Here is a 17,275-nt window from a genome sequence, read left to right as displayed (position 1 = left end):
AACTTTACGGAAAGAGAAAGCTCGAAAAAATTCATCAAAAGATAAGATATATCCCTGCTAATTTATAATTTGACTACGCAAAAGTAGTGAAAATCGAATTGTCTAAATTGTCACCCTTTCGATAAAGCAAATCTGAGAATTAATCAAATAATGGAGAAACGAATTATCAGGCTAAAAATCTGATCATAATCCACGCTGTCAGTTTGATGAAATTCTTTTCCACCGAAAAATTTAATTTGGTTTGCTTTCCACCCCGAAAGCCGACTATTGACCTTTTCAAAAATGAATTGGAAGGTCTCCTTGTCCCTGTACGATGGGAAAACCTAGATCTTTTCCTAAGTTTCATGGATGTTGAGGGCCTGCCATCCATTGATAGAAAGCTTAATTCATTGAGGAAGATGGCTTAATGGAAATTGTAGTGTCTGTTCCGAGATACAAGTTTGCGGGTTTAGAAATATATATCAGATTTGGAGCTAGTTATCATCGAGTGAGTGTTAAGAAGAAAAGAAGTAGGAAGTAGGAACTGCTAGAGTTTATGGATACTTAATATCACCAATCGGAATTGTAGAAATAGAATAATCAGTAAGATGAGTAGGACGAATAGGGATACACAATCAGATGTAGAAATAGTATCATTACTATTAGATGATGAAGGAAAACTACTTAACTAGATGAATTAAACATTAAATCTTATAATATATAAAAATATTTAAAAAAATGAGTAATAAATATTTAATAATTGAAGTTAAACTTCATATGTCAACAAAATATTTTGATATGCCTAACATACATTCATTAATCATATAATAAGTGAGCACAAATTTACAGATGAACCGTCCTTAGTTATCATTAAAAAAGGAAACAAACTCCACAAACGAAGATGAAAGACAGACATATACTCCTATATTTGTACATCCCCTCATAATCTCATTATTACATTCACAACACTAGCAGTTGCATATGATAAGTTTATGAAACATGTTGTAAATGTACATATTGAATATGAATACATTGCTAACTCTCACTTTAAATTAAATCCATATTTATTTTACTGATGAATAAAATATGAGTTAATACGATTTCTCATGCTACATAATATTTTCAAAAATTACTCTTATTTCAAACCTTTTTATTTATAAATAAAAAAATATATTTATACATATTATTTTATCAATTTTTTATAAGAATATAATAATTTTTTTTATATTCAATATTTAATTTTATATAATACCAAGTTAATAACTGATTTTTTGTCCTTTTTTGTCTCTCTAAAAGGATTGATTCATGTTTTTGGAAGACAAATCATGGTACATACACCTGGGTTTGTGGGTCAAGGTGACCACAAATATTAAAGGCAAGTATTGAGACTGAAAACTTAGGACACTCATGAATAGCTCATTCTCATCTTCAATAATATCGAAAAGAAGAAGAAGAAAACGACAAAAGAGGATGAAGGGAACAAAAGTAAAGTATAAACAGACTGTAAAAGGGAATGTTCGTCTTTTCCTGACCTTAGGCTTCTAAGAAACATAAACTTTCAACAAATTATGTACAAAGTTAAAAATTAATATTTAATTTAAAAATATAAAAAATATATAATTTTTAAATATTTAATATTTACTTAAAAAAATAAATTCAGCAATTTTGATATCAAAATAAAAGACACTAGATAATTGGAAAAAAAATATCAAATTAATTCATTTTTCTTTGACAACTCAATTTGAAGTAGCAAGCCATCTTTACAGCGAAACTCTCCTTCACATGTAGATAATGATGAGAAACAAATATTTATTAATAAACTTACCTAATACTCCTATATTTATCCTAAAAAGAAGTGAGATCAAATTAAATATTGGGGGTTCGTTCCATGAAAGTGGACAATGTGAACCAAACAATACACATTGAATAAGAAAAATGATGTTTGTATAATTTTTTTTTATTTTTTATGGTATAAAAAACAAACATTTTATTTTTTCTCCATTTTTTATCAATTATTTCTAATATAAAAAATATACAAAAATGATACATATAACATTCTTCTATTTAATTAATAATATAATATATGCCGTGAGAATTGGCAACATCAAGAAGTTGACATTAACTAAAAGAGCGTTTGGTCATGAGATACACGTCTATAGTTACTTGAAAGTGAAGCATGGCCCTCTACCCCACTTCACTTCACACAAAAATCATTAGAAACTTTTATACAAGAAATTATACACAAAACATTAACAAGTTAATAAACAAACAGAAGACATGCTAAAGAGAAATTAAGAATAGAAACAAAGGAATTGTCAAGAAGATATGTGAGTAGTGCCATAGCTAATTGCTTGAAGGTTTAAATCAGACATGTTTGTGATCCATCTCTTGGGGCCATTTGATTCTCCTTTTATGTTATATGCATATGAAGGCCATGTTATGTTGTTGGTTCCACTTTCACCCTTTTTGATCATCTTCTGAGTTCTCTCAAGAACTATGAGACTTGAAAATGTAGAGAAACTGTTCCCAACAAAGATATCAGCCCTCAAACAAACTTCATAGTCAATTGCAGATTGGATCAGATATGGATATTTGCTATAAATTCCTTCCACACCAAGTTTCTTTTTCTCAAACGGTAGAAATCCTTCTCCCCAACCTTCCAACACCGAAGAATTTCGAAGGAGTTTATCGGCTACGGCGAGGTAAACAACGGCCGGAGTCTTCAAACCTTCAATGTTAGCAACTCTTTGAATGATTTCATCCTTGCTGCTACAAATTTGATTTGTGTTTAGCCTCTGTTCCAATTTCTTACAATGAATCATCCAATCAATTTCTACTCTCATGTGGACAGCAACATATGGTAGAGGCTGCAATGAAACTGCTCTAATCCTAGACACAACTCTATCTGCTTCATTAGCAAACTCATCCACCAAAACCAAGCACTCAAAAACCTTAGCATAGTCCCTCACCGGCCAGTGATCGTGCCATAGGAATGGATTCTTCCCAATTATTCGAATCACTTGATAGTTATCGAATTTCCCTTTGCTATGCTCTCTCAATTGTTCCAAATCCCTCTCCAGTGTCCACTTTCTACCATTCCCTTTCTGCAATTCAAGAACTTGTGTTGGATTCGAGAGATCCGAGTATCTCCCCAACCGGACAAAGCCATTGCAAAGTTCATTAAACTTTTGAAATTGGAAAACCTTGTCAAATGAAATGGGTTGCAAGAGATCAATCTCTTTGTAAAACAGAGAGGCACTAAGGCTAGGCATTAAGAGAGTTCGGTTGAGCATTCGAGCAGTGAGACAAGCCCTTGCAAATGCAATCTTCTGGTTGTTTAGTCCCCACACAATCTGAGGAACCTCCAAGAACTTATTGTCTTGCCTAACTGCGATTCCAGACTGCGAATCATTGCGAATATAAACAATGTTGCCCCATTCAGCCCTGCCAACTAAGCCAGGAATTGAAGGAAGCAACAATGCTCTAAGAATCAAAACAGCAACAAGCACAAACACACATTTCAAGCCTATGGAATTTGATGATATCTTAAAGTTAAACCTTTCCATCCAATGCATCAATTTTTGTTTGAATTCGAGACAACAAAAAAAGTATCACTTACAAGAGATCAATTAAACCTTGCATGTTATTAGTATTAGAATTGAAAAAGAAGAGAAACAGAGGAAAGGAAGAAAAGGAAACAAGAGCTATGTATCTTGAACCAAAGGCGGAAAAGAATTCAGATTTGAGAATAGAGGCGATGATGTTGACAGTGACATCCACGTGAATCTCGGCAAAAACAACAATCACATCATCATCATCATCATCAACATCAGTATCACCATCACAAAACCCCACCTCTATAACGAAAAACTCAGCAGACACATAACAACTCAGAATAAGGTATTAGTTTGAGTCACACCAATAAAACAAATTGGATATTTAACAAACTAGCAATTGAATTGAGAGAGAGAGAGAGAGAAGAAATGGTGGATATGATGAAATTGTGGAAAGAAAGGATGGAAGGGTGAGGTAGGTTAGTAGGTAGGTGGTAAAAGGAGAGAGGAAGAAGAAGAAAAAAAATGTGAGAGTAAGAGAGAGAAACGACGAAATGAGATGGCGAAAAGGAGAGAGGCAAAAGGACAGGTGAGATTTGGTTGCAGAGTTTCTGCGGTTTCAGTTTCAGTGTGTTTTGTGGACAAAAACGAAAAGAAGACAACAAAACAATAAACTCTGAGCGCAGCCACTCCCACACCTTATTGCAGCTAGAGCTTGCTGCAGCCTGCAGCCATTTTATTTTAAGTAAGTATTTTTTAAATTAGTTATTGCGGATGTATATATATTACTTTAGATTTTTTAAAAAGATAATTAATTATTAAAAAATTTTTTTTATTAAATATTAATTTATGATATCGTAAATATTTAACAATGATGTAAGGATATTAATACGGATACGAATTACGATACAATATAAAATACGTAGACATATGAATTTAAAATTTTCATAAAATACAAACACGATGTATTATCAAAATATAAAATATTTTTTATATAAATTATAATAATATTTTAATATTTTATTAATATTAAAATATACATTAACTTTTTATTATTTTTATAATTTTTTTAATTATATAAATATTTAAAATATTTTTATTTTAATAAATAATAATATACATTATTTTTAAATTTATTTTAAAAATATATATTAATAATAAAATTAAATAAATTGACATATAATAATAATTAAATATATTTTTTTATATTTAAAAATAATTTTTTATTTTTTATTAAAATATAATTAAATATAAAAATATACATATTAAATAAATATAATATTATATTTAAAATATATCTAACACATAAACATAGGGGTGTGCATGGTTCAGTTTTTCTATAAACTGAACTGAAACTGCACTAAACCATTTTAAATGGTTTAAAAACTGAACCAAACTGCTTTGTCACATATGAAACTGGTTCTAAACCAGTTTATAATACAGTGCACCAGTTTAAACCAGTTCATAAAAATAAAACTGGTTTTAATTAAAAAAAAAAAACAGTTTAAACTGGTTTATAGGCTAAAACTAGTTTTCACTCTCTCTCTCTTTCTTTCCCTCTCTCTCCCCCTCTCTCTCCCCACTCTCTCTCCCCTCCCACTCTCTCCCTCCCTCCTCTCCCTCTCTCTCTCCCTCCCTCCCTCCCTCTCTCTCCCTCTCTCTCTATCTCTCTCTCTCTCTTTCTCTCTTCTGCTCTCTCTCTCTTCTTCCCTCACTCTCTCCTTCTCCCATCTCTCTCCTTTCTCTCTTTTTTCTCTCTCTTCTTCTCTCCCTTTCTCCCCCTTCTTTCTCTCTTCGTCCTCTCTATTTTTCTTTTCCCTCTCTCTCCCCTTCCCCTCTTTCTCCCCTCCCCTCTCTTTGTCTTCCTCTCTCTCCCTCTCTCCCTCTTCTCTCTCCCTCTCTCTTTCTCTCTCCCTTTTTTCCCTCTCTATCCCTTTCTCTCATTCTCTCTCTCCTATCCCTCTTCCTCTCTCTCTCTCTCTCTCTCTCTCCTTTCCTCTCCCCTTCTCTCTCTTCCCCCTCTCTCTCCCCCATCTTCCTCTCTTTCTCTCTCGCTCTCTCCGTCCTCTCTCCCTTTCTCCTTCTCTCCCTCCTCTCTCTCTCTTTCCCTCCTCCTCCTCTCTCTCTCTCTCTCTCTTTCTCTCTCCTTCCCCTCTTCCTCTCTTTCTCTTCTTTGCTCCCTCTCTCTCTCCTTCTCTCTCTCTCTCTCTCTCTCTCTCTCTCTCTCTCTCTCTCTCTCTCTCTCTCTTTCGCTCCCCTTCTATTTTAATTTTGGAATTTAAATAAAACCAGTTTTAATTTGGTTTAAAACTAAACTGAACCATAAAAACTGGTTTTTAATAAACTGGTTTTTCATAAAAACTATGATTTCAGTTCAGTTTTTTATTTAAAAAAACTGGTTTATTTAAAACAGTTTCAGTTCAGTTTCAATTCAGTTCAGTGAAACCAGTTTTTTTGCACACCCCTACATAAACATAACAATTTAGCGAGTTTTTTGAACTTCGTATATGTCTAATATCGCACATTGCTTTATCTATTCTATTAAATGATGATGTATTTGATTATGCCAAAAATACAATAAAAAGAATACAAGAGATGAATCCACGAATTTTTAGATAAGTCTAACCACTAATAACAACAACAATAATATGCTTGCCTTATATTTGTATATTTGTTATAGTTAAGACTTGCGCGTCGTTCCAGGTTGGTCCAGTAGCGATAATTATTCAAATGAATGGGATAATGTGCACTTTAATTATTATTTTTAAATTTTCAGTTGACAAATTGGGCATGTATTTTCCCAAATAACAATAGTAGAATATATACAGTACAGCCTTTCTTTGTTTTAAGTTTTAACCTTGCTGGTTGACTGCTTGTCATTCTTTTTCTCCAATAATATGAGGTTCTCGTGGCCCGCTGGCCAAGTTGTTAATTGAAAAACGTTGTACTCTACTCTTTAAAATAGACGTTCAAGCTAAATTGAATTTCAAATCTCTTGCGAAATTAAAATATAAAACTGGTTTTGATCTCGCTTACCACGCTTTACATGCCAAACCTCTCACAAAATTGACTTAGTTTGCAACGTATTGAAGCTATTGAGGAGGAATGTACACGGCTGGGTTTATTTTGATTAGACCAATTTTTCAGATCTTTATTTAATTCTAAATTTCATAAAATTTGATAGGATAAAATATATTTTTTATTAATTATTCTAGACAAGAATTAAAACCTTTATTCATATTAAACAATAATATTACGTTACGAGTTAAAGAGTATATTGTAAAAGAAGTTAACACCAAAACCTCGCTTAACCAACATATTAAGATATTTAAATCGTATATTAAGGACATTAAATATCTAATGACATTACACCGGAAAATAGAATAAAAAAAAAGGATCTCTGACCATTGATAAGGTAACGATCTGCGGAGGCCATCCTCACTTCTAAGATACAAGGAGTTGCCTCCATGGAATAACAGACATTGTGAATTTGGGAGGTGAGAAAGAAACGAGTCCTGATCAGCCCAGTTTAAAAAGAGACCGACTCTACAAAGGAGTCTAAGTCCTAAAAGGTATAGAGATACTTGGGAGCATATAATTATGGGCCAAACTCCATTTGTTTTCCATGTCTTTTAGGTTCGCTTACCTAGCACTTTGATAAGCCAACATATTTGAAGAATGACAAAAAATTGAATCATTAGGAGCACGTTGATGCTTTTGAGGCCAAGATGAACCTGTAGAAGATGCAACCTGGTGTAAGGCTTTTTCGATGACGTTGTCAGATCCAGCAATGACTTGGTTCAACACATTGCCTTTCAGCTTCATCTCTTGATTTACTGACATTAAAACCAAATTTTTAGCACACTTTACCACAAGAAAGACTCAGGCCAAGCACGCGATCTCGTTACTTAGCGTAGAGCAAAGAGTTAGAGAGAGCATCCCAGATTACTTAGATTGCTTCAATAAGGCACAATTGAAAGTTAACATACAAACTCCTGAGATCGTGTGTTTGTGCTTGATTGCTGGCCTACTGGAAGGCGATTTTAGGAGGCATTTAACCTCTAAGGATGTAAAGTCTTTGGGAAAAATTCTTCAGATTACCTTGGAGTATATGTGATATGAAGATGTGATGATTAGATTTTTTATGCTATAGAATTTCACAAATGAATTTTCGTTGCAAGTATAGTTTCTAAACCAATCAATAATCCTTTCATACAAAAAGTTGTTTGTCACTAGTACAAACCCCTAAAATTTATAAACCGAAGTATTGAACCTCGGGTCGTTCTCCCTAGGAATTACAATAAAGTGTCTTGTTATTGGTTATGAGTTATGTTTTGGGGTTTTTGAGATTTTAGACAAGAATTATAAATGGCAAAGAAAATAAACTAACAACTAACAAAACTCTTGGCAAGATATGAGAACTAGAAGTCCTATCCTAATTATCCTCCTCAATTGTGACAACAAATTGTCCATTGCTCTTACTTAGTTAACCTCTAACCATGGAAGAAAGTCAAGCGGATGAATCAATTTGATTCCTCAAGTCCTAATCAACTCCTAAAGGAGAGACTAGCGTTAGAGGCATTCAAATCAATTAGCAACTTCTAATTATCAATCAACAAAGGAATTAGATAACTCAAGAGTCACTAATTACTCAACCAAAGCCAAGAGGAACAAAATCTATACTAAAATCCAACCAAACATTTTATCAAACACTTGGAAGGTACGAAAAAAAAGCATAGTAAATTGACAACAACAATGAAATCTAACAACAATTATTGCAAGGAATTTATAACAACAATCAAAGAAACACAATTATTATGAATTACCTTGAATTGAATTGAAAGAAAAGAGAAGGAACAAAAGTAGATCTATAACAAAATATGGAAGCAACATAAAGGAGATTACAACAAAAGAATAGAAGAAGAATGAATGTAACAATAAGGAATTGAAAGATAGAAGTAGATGAGAGCAAAGATTAAAACCTAGATCTAAGAACTAAACCTAATTCTAATCCTAATCCTAGAGAGAAGTGAGAGCTTCTCTCTCTAAAACTAACACTAAACTAATCCTAATGAGTGTGAATGATGGAATCTCCTTTGCTCTTTAATCCTTGGCTTTAAATAGTAGTTTAGGCGCCAAAGTTGGTTGGGATTGGGCTCCACAACCCTTGAGAATTCGTTGGATGAGAATTCACTTAAAAATCAAGTATCAGCATCGACGCGTACGCGCACAGCACGCATACGCGTCCATGGGGTAATTCACAAGGTGCGCGTAAGCGCCTGGTGCACGCGCGCGTCCATGGGCGAGTTCAATTCTTTGGCTTTTCATGATTTCTCCACTTTGCATGCTTTCCTCTTCACTCCTTTGATCCATTCCTAGCCTTTTCAATCTGAAATCATTAACAAACACATAAAGGCATCTAGTGGAATCAAAGGGAGATTAAAATCATCAAGTTAAAGGCCTAAAAAGCATGTTTTCATATCTAAGCACAAATAAGGAGACAATCACAAAATCATGCTAATTCATTGAATAAATGTGGGTAAAAGGTGTTAAAATCTCCTAAAATCAAATCAAGATAAACCCTACAAATGGGGTTTATCAACATCCCCACACTTAAACCAAGCATGTCCTCATGCTTAAACCAAGAATGAAGTAAGGGTATGGCATTTATTCAATGGAAACTAACTAAATGCACTCTACCTATATGCACTATCTACATGAATGCAATTGCTTGGTCAAAATAAATCAATTCCCAAGAAGCATGTATGCACAAGGGCTAAGGACTAGCAAGTCTACTCCACAATTGGATTGAGTTCTAAAATATTTTTACAAACCTGCATGAAAAGTGATACTTATATGTGGAAATATGTAATTGAGCATCAAACCCTCACCGGATGTGTTTGCACTCTATTCGCTCAAGTGTTTAGGGTCGATTCACTCAATTCTCCTCTATTTCATGCTTTCTAAGATTTGTTTTTCTTCTAACAATCAACATACATTTCATGCATGCATACACATATCATGAGGTCTTTTCATTGGTTGTAATGGGGCTAGGGTTAAGGTAGGATGCATATTTGGTCAAGTGAGCTTGAAATTTGAATCTTTGATAAGCTTAAACGTCCCACCTAACCTATGACATCCTATACAATTAAGTTCTAACCTAACTACCCATTCTTCTCACTTTTTCACATACTCATGTATTTACTTTTCATTTCACAACACTTATGCATTGATTCTTTATTGAGCTTTACTTTGGGGCATTTTGTCCCCTTTTATTGCTTTCTTTTTCTTATTTTTCTTTCTTTTCTATTTTCTTTCTTCTTTTCTTTTTGATATCTACATTTTTTTCTTTTTTTTCCTTTTCTTTTTCTTTCGTTTTTCTTATTTTTTTTCTTTCTTTCAATTTTTACTATCAATGCATAAGGTCTTACATTTAATTAACACATGAGTATGTACCCGATTCCCAAATATAGAAATATAAAACAAAAACATCTTTTTAACTCAACCAATGTCCCAAGTTTTCCACACTTGAATGATACTCACACACACTAGCCTAAGCTAATCAAAGATCCAAATTAAGGACATTTATTGTTTTTCGCTTTAAGGCTTGTAATGTGCTAAATTAAAGAACAAGTGGGTTAAGCGTAGGCTCAAAGTTGGCTAACAATGGAAGATAAAAGGTAGGCTATTTGGGTAAGTGAGTTAATGAAATGATGGCCTCAATCATATAAATGCATGAATACACAAAATAATGGACATAAAGAATCAAACAAATCAAAGATTACATTCATAGAAAGAGAATAATACACACAAGAAGGAAAAATAAGTGATTATAAGATGTAACCACATCATTAGGCTCAAATCTCACAAGCTTGTGTTCTTAGCTCAAAAACCATGTTCCAAAATAAATTCTTTCAAGCAAGTTCAACAAAAAAATTTTCAAATTGGTAGGGTGCCCTAAAAAAATAATTTCTTGGAAAAGAAATCATCACCATAACCAAGTAGTCCTAATAAGAAAGAAGTGGTAAGAATATGTACAAACTCTAACTAACATGCAACCTATCATGTAATGCAATAGCTAATCTAACAAAGAAAATAAAAAATTGGTGTTGAAAAGGAAATTGTTACCCATGGAGATCGGTCAAACGACCTCCCCACACTTGAAGATTGCACCGTCCTCGGTGCATGCAAAGAAGAGCAAGGTGGATGGGTTGCTATAATTGATGAGCTTCTTCGAAAGGTTGTGCGGATGACTTGTTCGTTGCCCCATTTAAAAGCTTTTCCTTTTCTTCCTTCTTGGTGGCCAAACTAAAAGGAAAGAAAAAGAAAGAAAATTAAGCCTATAACAAATATATGAAAGTCAATAGAACATAGGCGGGGGCTAATGCAAAATAAGGATATGGTTCTCTACTACATGGTAGCTACAACATGTGAGTGAGAAAACAATATAAGCAAAGGGCATATCAACTAATACTTGATGCAAGACTAAAGTCAAAGCATGAAAAGCATGTTGAGCATCAAGATCAAACAAGAATAGACACAAACAAGATTAATGGTAAGCATGAGAGCATTTGGTCCCATCCTAACTTAATGATGAAGAAGTACAAAAACAAAGGATAATGAATTAGGAAGGACTAAAGCACTAAACTTGTGTGTGGACAAATATTACAATTAAAGTAACAAGTCATGAAGCACCAAAACAATGCAAGAAATTCTCAACAATTGAGTGAGAGAATTCAACACCATTATTAAAATGAGAAACTTAGAAAATAAAACGAGAACAAATTATAGAATCAAAATTAAAATGCAAAGAATAAAAGTATGCAAATGTAATAGACAAAAGAAAATAGAAGAAAAGAATTCTTTTTATTTTATTTTTTTAGTATTTTATTTATTTATTTATTTATTTTTTATATTATTTTTATTTATTTATTTATTTATTTTATTTTATTTAAAAAAAAATTTTCAAGATAGGAAGAAGAAGAAAAAAAAGTAGAAAGAAAGAAGAAGAAAAGAAGAAAAGAAGGAGGAAGGAGAAAGGAGGAAAACAGGGTGCAAATCCGCGCGCACGCGCACAACGCGCTTACGCGCGGATGTAGCAGGGACAATCCACGTGCGCGCGCTGATGAGCGGATATTTTATACGCTTTTTGGGGGTAATTTCATGTAGATTTTAGTATGTTTTAATTAGTTTTTAGTAAAATATTATTAGTTTTTAGGCAAAAATCATATTTCTGGACTTTACTATGAGTTTGTGTATTTGTCTGTGATTTCAGGTATTTTCTGGCTGAAATTGAGGGAGTTGAGCAAAAATCTGAGTTAGGCTGAAAAAGGACTGCTGATGCTGTTGGATCCTGACCTTCCTGCACTCGGAATGGATTTTTTGGAGCTACAGGAGTCCAATTGGCGTGCTCTCAACGGCGTTGGAAAGTAGACATCCAGGGTTTTCCAGCAATATATAATAGTCCATACTTTGCGTGAAGATAGACGACGTAACTTGGCGTTAAACGCCAAGTACATGCTGCTGTCTGGAGTTAAACGCCAGAAAAACGTCATGATCCGGAGTTGAACGCCCAAAACACGTTATAACTTGGAGTTCAACTCCAAGAAAGGCCTCAACTCGTGGATAGCTTTAGTCTCAGCCCCAGCACACACCAAGTGGGCCCCAGAAGTGGATTTCTGCACCAATTATCTTAGTTTACTCATATTCTGTAAACCTAGGTTACTAGTTTACTATTTAAACAACTTTTAGAGACTTATCTTGTACCTCATGACATTTTCAGATCTAAATTTTATACACTTTGACGGCATGAGTCTCTAAACTCCATTGTTGGGGGTGAGGAGCTCTGCAGCGTCTCGATGAATTAATACAATTCCTTTGTTTTCCATTCAAACACGCTTGTTCTTATCTAAGATGTTCATTCGCGCTTAATTATGAAGAAGGTGATGATCCGTGACACTCATCACCTTCCCCAATCCATGAACGTGTGCCTGACAACCACCTCCGTTCTACATCAGATTGAATGAGTACCTCTTAGATTTCTTTATCAGAATCTTCGTGGTATAAGCCAGATTGATGGCGGCATTCATGAGAATCCGAAAAGTCTAAACCTTGTCTGTGGTATTCTGAGTAGGATTCTGGGATTGAATGACTGTGACGAGCTTCAAACTCCTGAAGGCTGGGCGTTAGTGACAGACGCAAAAGAATCAATGCATTCTATTCCAACCTGATTGAGAACCGACAGATGATTAGCCGTGCTGTGACAGAGCATAGGAACGTTTTCACTGAGAGGATGGGAAGTAGCCATTGACAACGGTGACACCCTACATAGAGCTTGCCATGGAAGGGACCTTGCGTGTGGGAAAAGGATTTCAAGGAAAAGTTGAGATTCAGAGGACAAAGCATCTCCAAAACTCCAACATATTCTCCATTATTAAAGTAATAACTATTTATTTTATGCCCTTTTCTTTATTAAAATACGAGGCTAAAGAACCCTATTGGTATCCTGACTAAGATTAATAAAATAAACATAGCTTGCTTCAATCCAACAATCTCCGTGGGATTCGACCCTTACTCACGTAAGGTATTACTTGGACGACCCAGTGCACTTGCTGGTTAGTTGTGCGGATTACAAATTCGTGCACCAAGTTTTTGGCGCCGTTGCCGGGGATTGTTCGAGTTTGAACAAACTAAAGGTTTATTTTATTTCTTAGATTAGGAATAATCTATTTTTGTTGTTATAGAGTCATTAAATTCTGATAGGATAGTTTCTTTTCAAAAAAAAAATTTCTTTTCAAAAATATTATTTTTCTTAATTAATTGTTAATTTTCGTGAGTTTAGTGTCTTGTTCTAAGTTTGGTGTTGATTGCATATTTTATATTTTTCTCTAAATTTTCGAACTTGTGTTCTTTGTTCTTCATTGATCTTCAAGTTGTTCTTGTTTATTTTTCTTGTTTGATCTTGAGTTTTTCTTACTTTGAGTCTTTTCTTGTTTTTCTTGTGCTTTTTCAAAATATCAATTTTCAAAAATTATATTTTTATCCATAAATATAATACATTTTTAAAATCAACATTGAAGTTACTGCCCAATTGGCTGGAGCTTTAGTAGTTGTTCTTCATAATTGGGTATCTTCTTTGGAATCTTTTTCAAAAATAATTTTTCTTTTATTGAATCTTGTGCCAAACTCTAAGTTTGGTGTTTTCTTGTTAATTTTTCCCTAATTTTCGAAAATTTGTCTTGGTTTTCTAAAAATTTTAAATTTGGTGTTCTTTCTTTTGTTCTTGGTGTTCTTGTGAATCTTCAAGGTGTTCTTGAGTCTTTCTTGTGCTTTGATCTTAAAATTTTTAAGTTTGGTGTTCCTTGGTGTTTTCCCTCCAAAAATTTTCGAAAATAAGGAGCATTGGATCTAAAAATTTTAAGTCTTGTGTCTCTTGTGTGTTTTTCTCTTTCACCAAAAAAAAAAATTCAAAATTCAAAAAAATATCATTCCTAACTAATTTTAAACTATTTTTTTCGAAAATTTTATATAAAAATTCAGATTTCAATTTCAAAATATTTTCAATTTCTTTTATTTATTTTGTTTCTATCTTATTTTATAAAATAAATTTTTATAAAATAAATAATATCAACATACATATCATCTCTTTTATTCCATCATGGAATTAAGTGGGAATGAACAGTCCAGGAGGACTCTGGGGTCATATGCTAACCCCACTACTGCTTCATATGGGAGTAGTAGCTGTATACCCTCCATTGGAGTTAGTAGCTTTGAGTTGAACCCTCAGCTCATTATCATGGTGCAGCAAAACTGCCAGTATTCCGGTCTTCCACAGGAAGAACCTACAGAGTTTCTGGCACAATTTCTACAAATTGCTGACACAGTGCATGATAAGGAAGTAGATCAGGATGTCTACAGATTATTACTGTTTCCATTTGCTGTAAAAGATCAAGCTAAGAGGTGGTTAAATAACCAGCCTAAGAACAGCATAAAAACATGGAAACAGCTGTCAAAAAAATTCCTGAATCACTATTTCCCTCCAAAACGGATGACACAGCTAAGGCTAAGCATCCAAGGTTTCAAACAAGGAGATAATGAATCCCTTTATGATGCCTGGGAGAGATACAGAGAGATGCTAAGAAAATGCCCCTCTGAAATGTTTTCAGAGTGGGTGCAATTAGACATCTTCTACTATGGGCTTACAGAAAAAGCTCAAATTTCTCTAGACCACTCAGCTGGTGGATCTATACATATGAGAAAAACAATTGAAGAAGCTCAAGAGCTTATTGATACAGTTGCCAGAAATCAACATCTGTACCTAAGCAGTGAATCTTCCATGAAAGAAGAAGCTAAAACAGTAACTGATGAACTCAGTCCTGTAGATCAGGCCAATGAATTCAATCAGCAATTAGACTTTCTAACCAAGTAGCTAGCCGAATTCAAGGAAATACTACAGGAAACAAGAATGGCTAACAGGAATATGGAAGTACAATTAAAGCAAACAGAAAGGCGACTGTTAAAACAAATAGCAGAAGAATGCCAAGCAGTTCAATTAAGAAGTGGGAAAACATTAAATACCTCACTTCAAAGCAGCAGGAAGCCAAGAAATGAACATATGTCTACTCAAAACCCCTCTGAGGACAATCAGAGCCCAGAGAGGAATAATGCTGGCGCTGAACGCCCAGACCATGCTCATTCCTGGCGTTCAACGCCAGAAACAAGCATGAATCCGGCGTTGAACGCCCAAAGGGAACATGGTTCTAGCGTTCAAACGCCAGTAACAAACATGATTGTCAAGGTTGGGCCATTTGCCTTTCCTACTGACTTTGTGGTGCTGGAAATGGAGGAGCACAAGAGTGCAACTCTCATTCTAGGAAGACCTTTCCTAGCAACTGGCCGAACCCTCATTGACGTCCAAAAAGGGGAAGTAACTTTGAGAGTCAATGAGGAGGAGTTCAAGTTGAATGTTGTTAAAGCCATGCAACATCCAGACACCCCAAATGACTGCATGAGTGTTGATATTATTGACTCTCTGGTAAGAGAGGTCAATATGGCTGAGAGTCTCGAATCAGAGCTAGAGGACTTCTTTAAAGATGTTCAGCCTGACCTGGAGGAATCAGAGAGAATAGTAGAACCTCTGAAAATCCATCAGGAAGAGGAGAAACCTCCTAAACCCGAGCTCAAACCATTACCACCATCCCTAAAATATGCATTTCTGGGAGAAGGTGATACCTTTCCTGTAATTATAAGCTCTACCTTAGAGCCACAGGAAGAGGAAGCACTAATTCAAGTGCTAAGGACACACAAGACAGCTCTTGGGTGGTCCATTAGTGATCTTAAGGGCATTAGTCCAGCCAGATGCATGCACAAGATCCTATTGGAGGGTGACGCCAAGCCTGTGGTCCAACCACAAAGGCGGCTGAACCCAGCCATGAAGGAAGTGGTGCAAAAGGAGGTCACTAAATTACTAGAGGCTGGCATTATTTATCCTATTTCTGACAGCCCCTGGGTAAGCCCTATCCAAGTCGTCCCTAAAAAGGGAGGCATGACAGTGGTTCACAATGAAAAAAATGAACTGGTTCCTACAAGAACAGTTATAGGGTGGTGTATGTGTATTGATTATAGAAGGCTCAATACAGCCACCAGAAAGGATCATTTTCCTTTACCATTCATAGACCAAATGCTAGAAAGACTAGCAGGTCATGAATACTACTGCTTCCTGGATGGATATTCAGGTTATAATCAAATTGCAGTAGATCCCCAGGATCAGGAGAAAACGGCATTCACCTGCCCATCTGGAGTATTTGCATACAGAAGGATGCCATTTGGCCTGTGCAATGCACCTGCAACTTTTCAGAGGTGCATGATCTCAATTTTCTCTGATATGGTGGAAAAATTCCTGGAAGTCTTCATGGATGACTTTTCAGTATTTGGAGACTCATTCAGCTCCTGCCTTAACCATTTAGCACTTGTTCTAAAGAGATGCCAAGAGACTAACCTGGTTTTAAACTGGGAGAAGTGTCACTTTATGGTGACTGAAGGAATTGTCCTTGGGCACAAAATCTCGAACAAGGGGATAGAGGTGGATCAAGCTAAAGTAGAGGTAATTGAAAAATTACCACCACCTGCCAATGTTAAGGCAATCAGAAGCTTTCTGAGGCATGCAGGATTCTATAGGAGGTTTATAAAGGATTTTTCAAAAATTGCCAAACCTCTGAGCAACCTGCTAGCTACTGACACGCCATTTATCTTTGATAAAGAGTGTCTGCAGGCATTTGAGACTCTGAAAGCTAAATTGGTTACAGCACCAATCATCTCTGCACCAGACTGGACATTACCATTTGAATGGATGTGTGATGCCAGTGACCATGCCATTGGTGCAGTGTTGGGACAAAGGCATGACAAGCTTCTGCACGTCATTTACTATGCCAGCCGTGTTTTAAATGACGCACAGAAGAATTACACAACCACAGAAAAAGAGCTACTTGCAGTGGTTTACGCCATTGACAAATTCAGATCCTATTTAGTAGGATCAAAAGTGATTGTGTATACTGATCATGCTGCTCTTAAATATCTACTCACAAAGCAGGATTCAAAACCCAGACTTATAAGATGGGTGTTGCTCCTGCAAGAGTTTGATATAGAAATAAGAGACAGAAAAGGGATAGAAAACCAAGTAGCAGATCACCTGTCCCGAATAGAACCAGTAGAAGGGGCGTCCCTCCCTCTCACTGAAATCTCTG

General features: G+C 35.0%; 1 protein-coding gene across 1 annotated transcript; it reads right to left on the bottom strand.

Annotated features, from left to right (window-relative positions):
* Nucleotides 1–2,020: 2,020 nt before the first annotated feature.
* LOC112796659 (O-fucosyltransferase 23) lies at nt 2,021–4,237 on the bottom strand. Its single transcript, XM_025839222.3, has one exon. The coding sequence runs from the start codon at nt 3,552–3,554 to the stop codon at nt 2,295–2,297; it is 1,260 nt and encodes a 419-aa protein (XP_025695007.1). The 5' UTR covers nt 3,555–4,237; the 3' UTR covers nt 2,021–2,294.
* Nucleotides 4,238–17,275: the final 13,038 nt, after the last annotated feature.

This window comes from Arachis hypogaea, chromosome 4 (genome assembly GCF_003086295.3).
Source record: "Arachis hypogaea cultivar Tifrunner chromosome 4, arahy.Tifrunner.gnm2.J5K5, whole genome shotgun sequence".
NCBI classification, from domain to species: Eukaryota; Viridiplantae; Streptophyta; class Magnoliopsida; order Fabales; family Fabaceae; genus Arachis; species Arachis hypogaea.
Note: the sequence above shows the minus strand (reverse complement) of the source record. Positions and strands in the feature narration are given on the sequence as shown.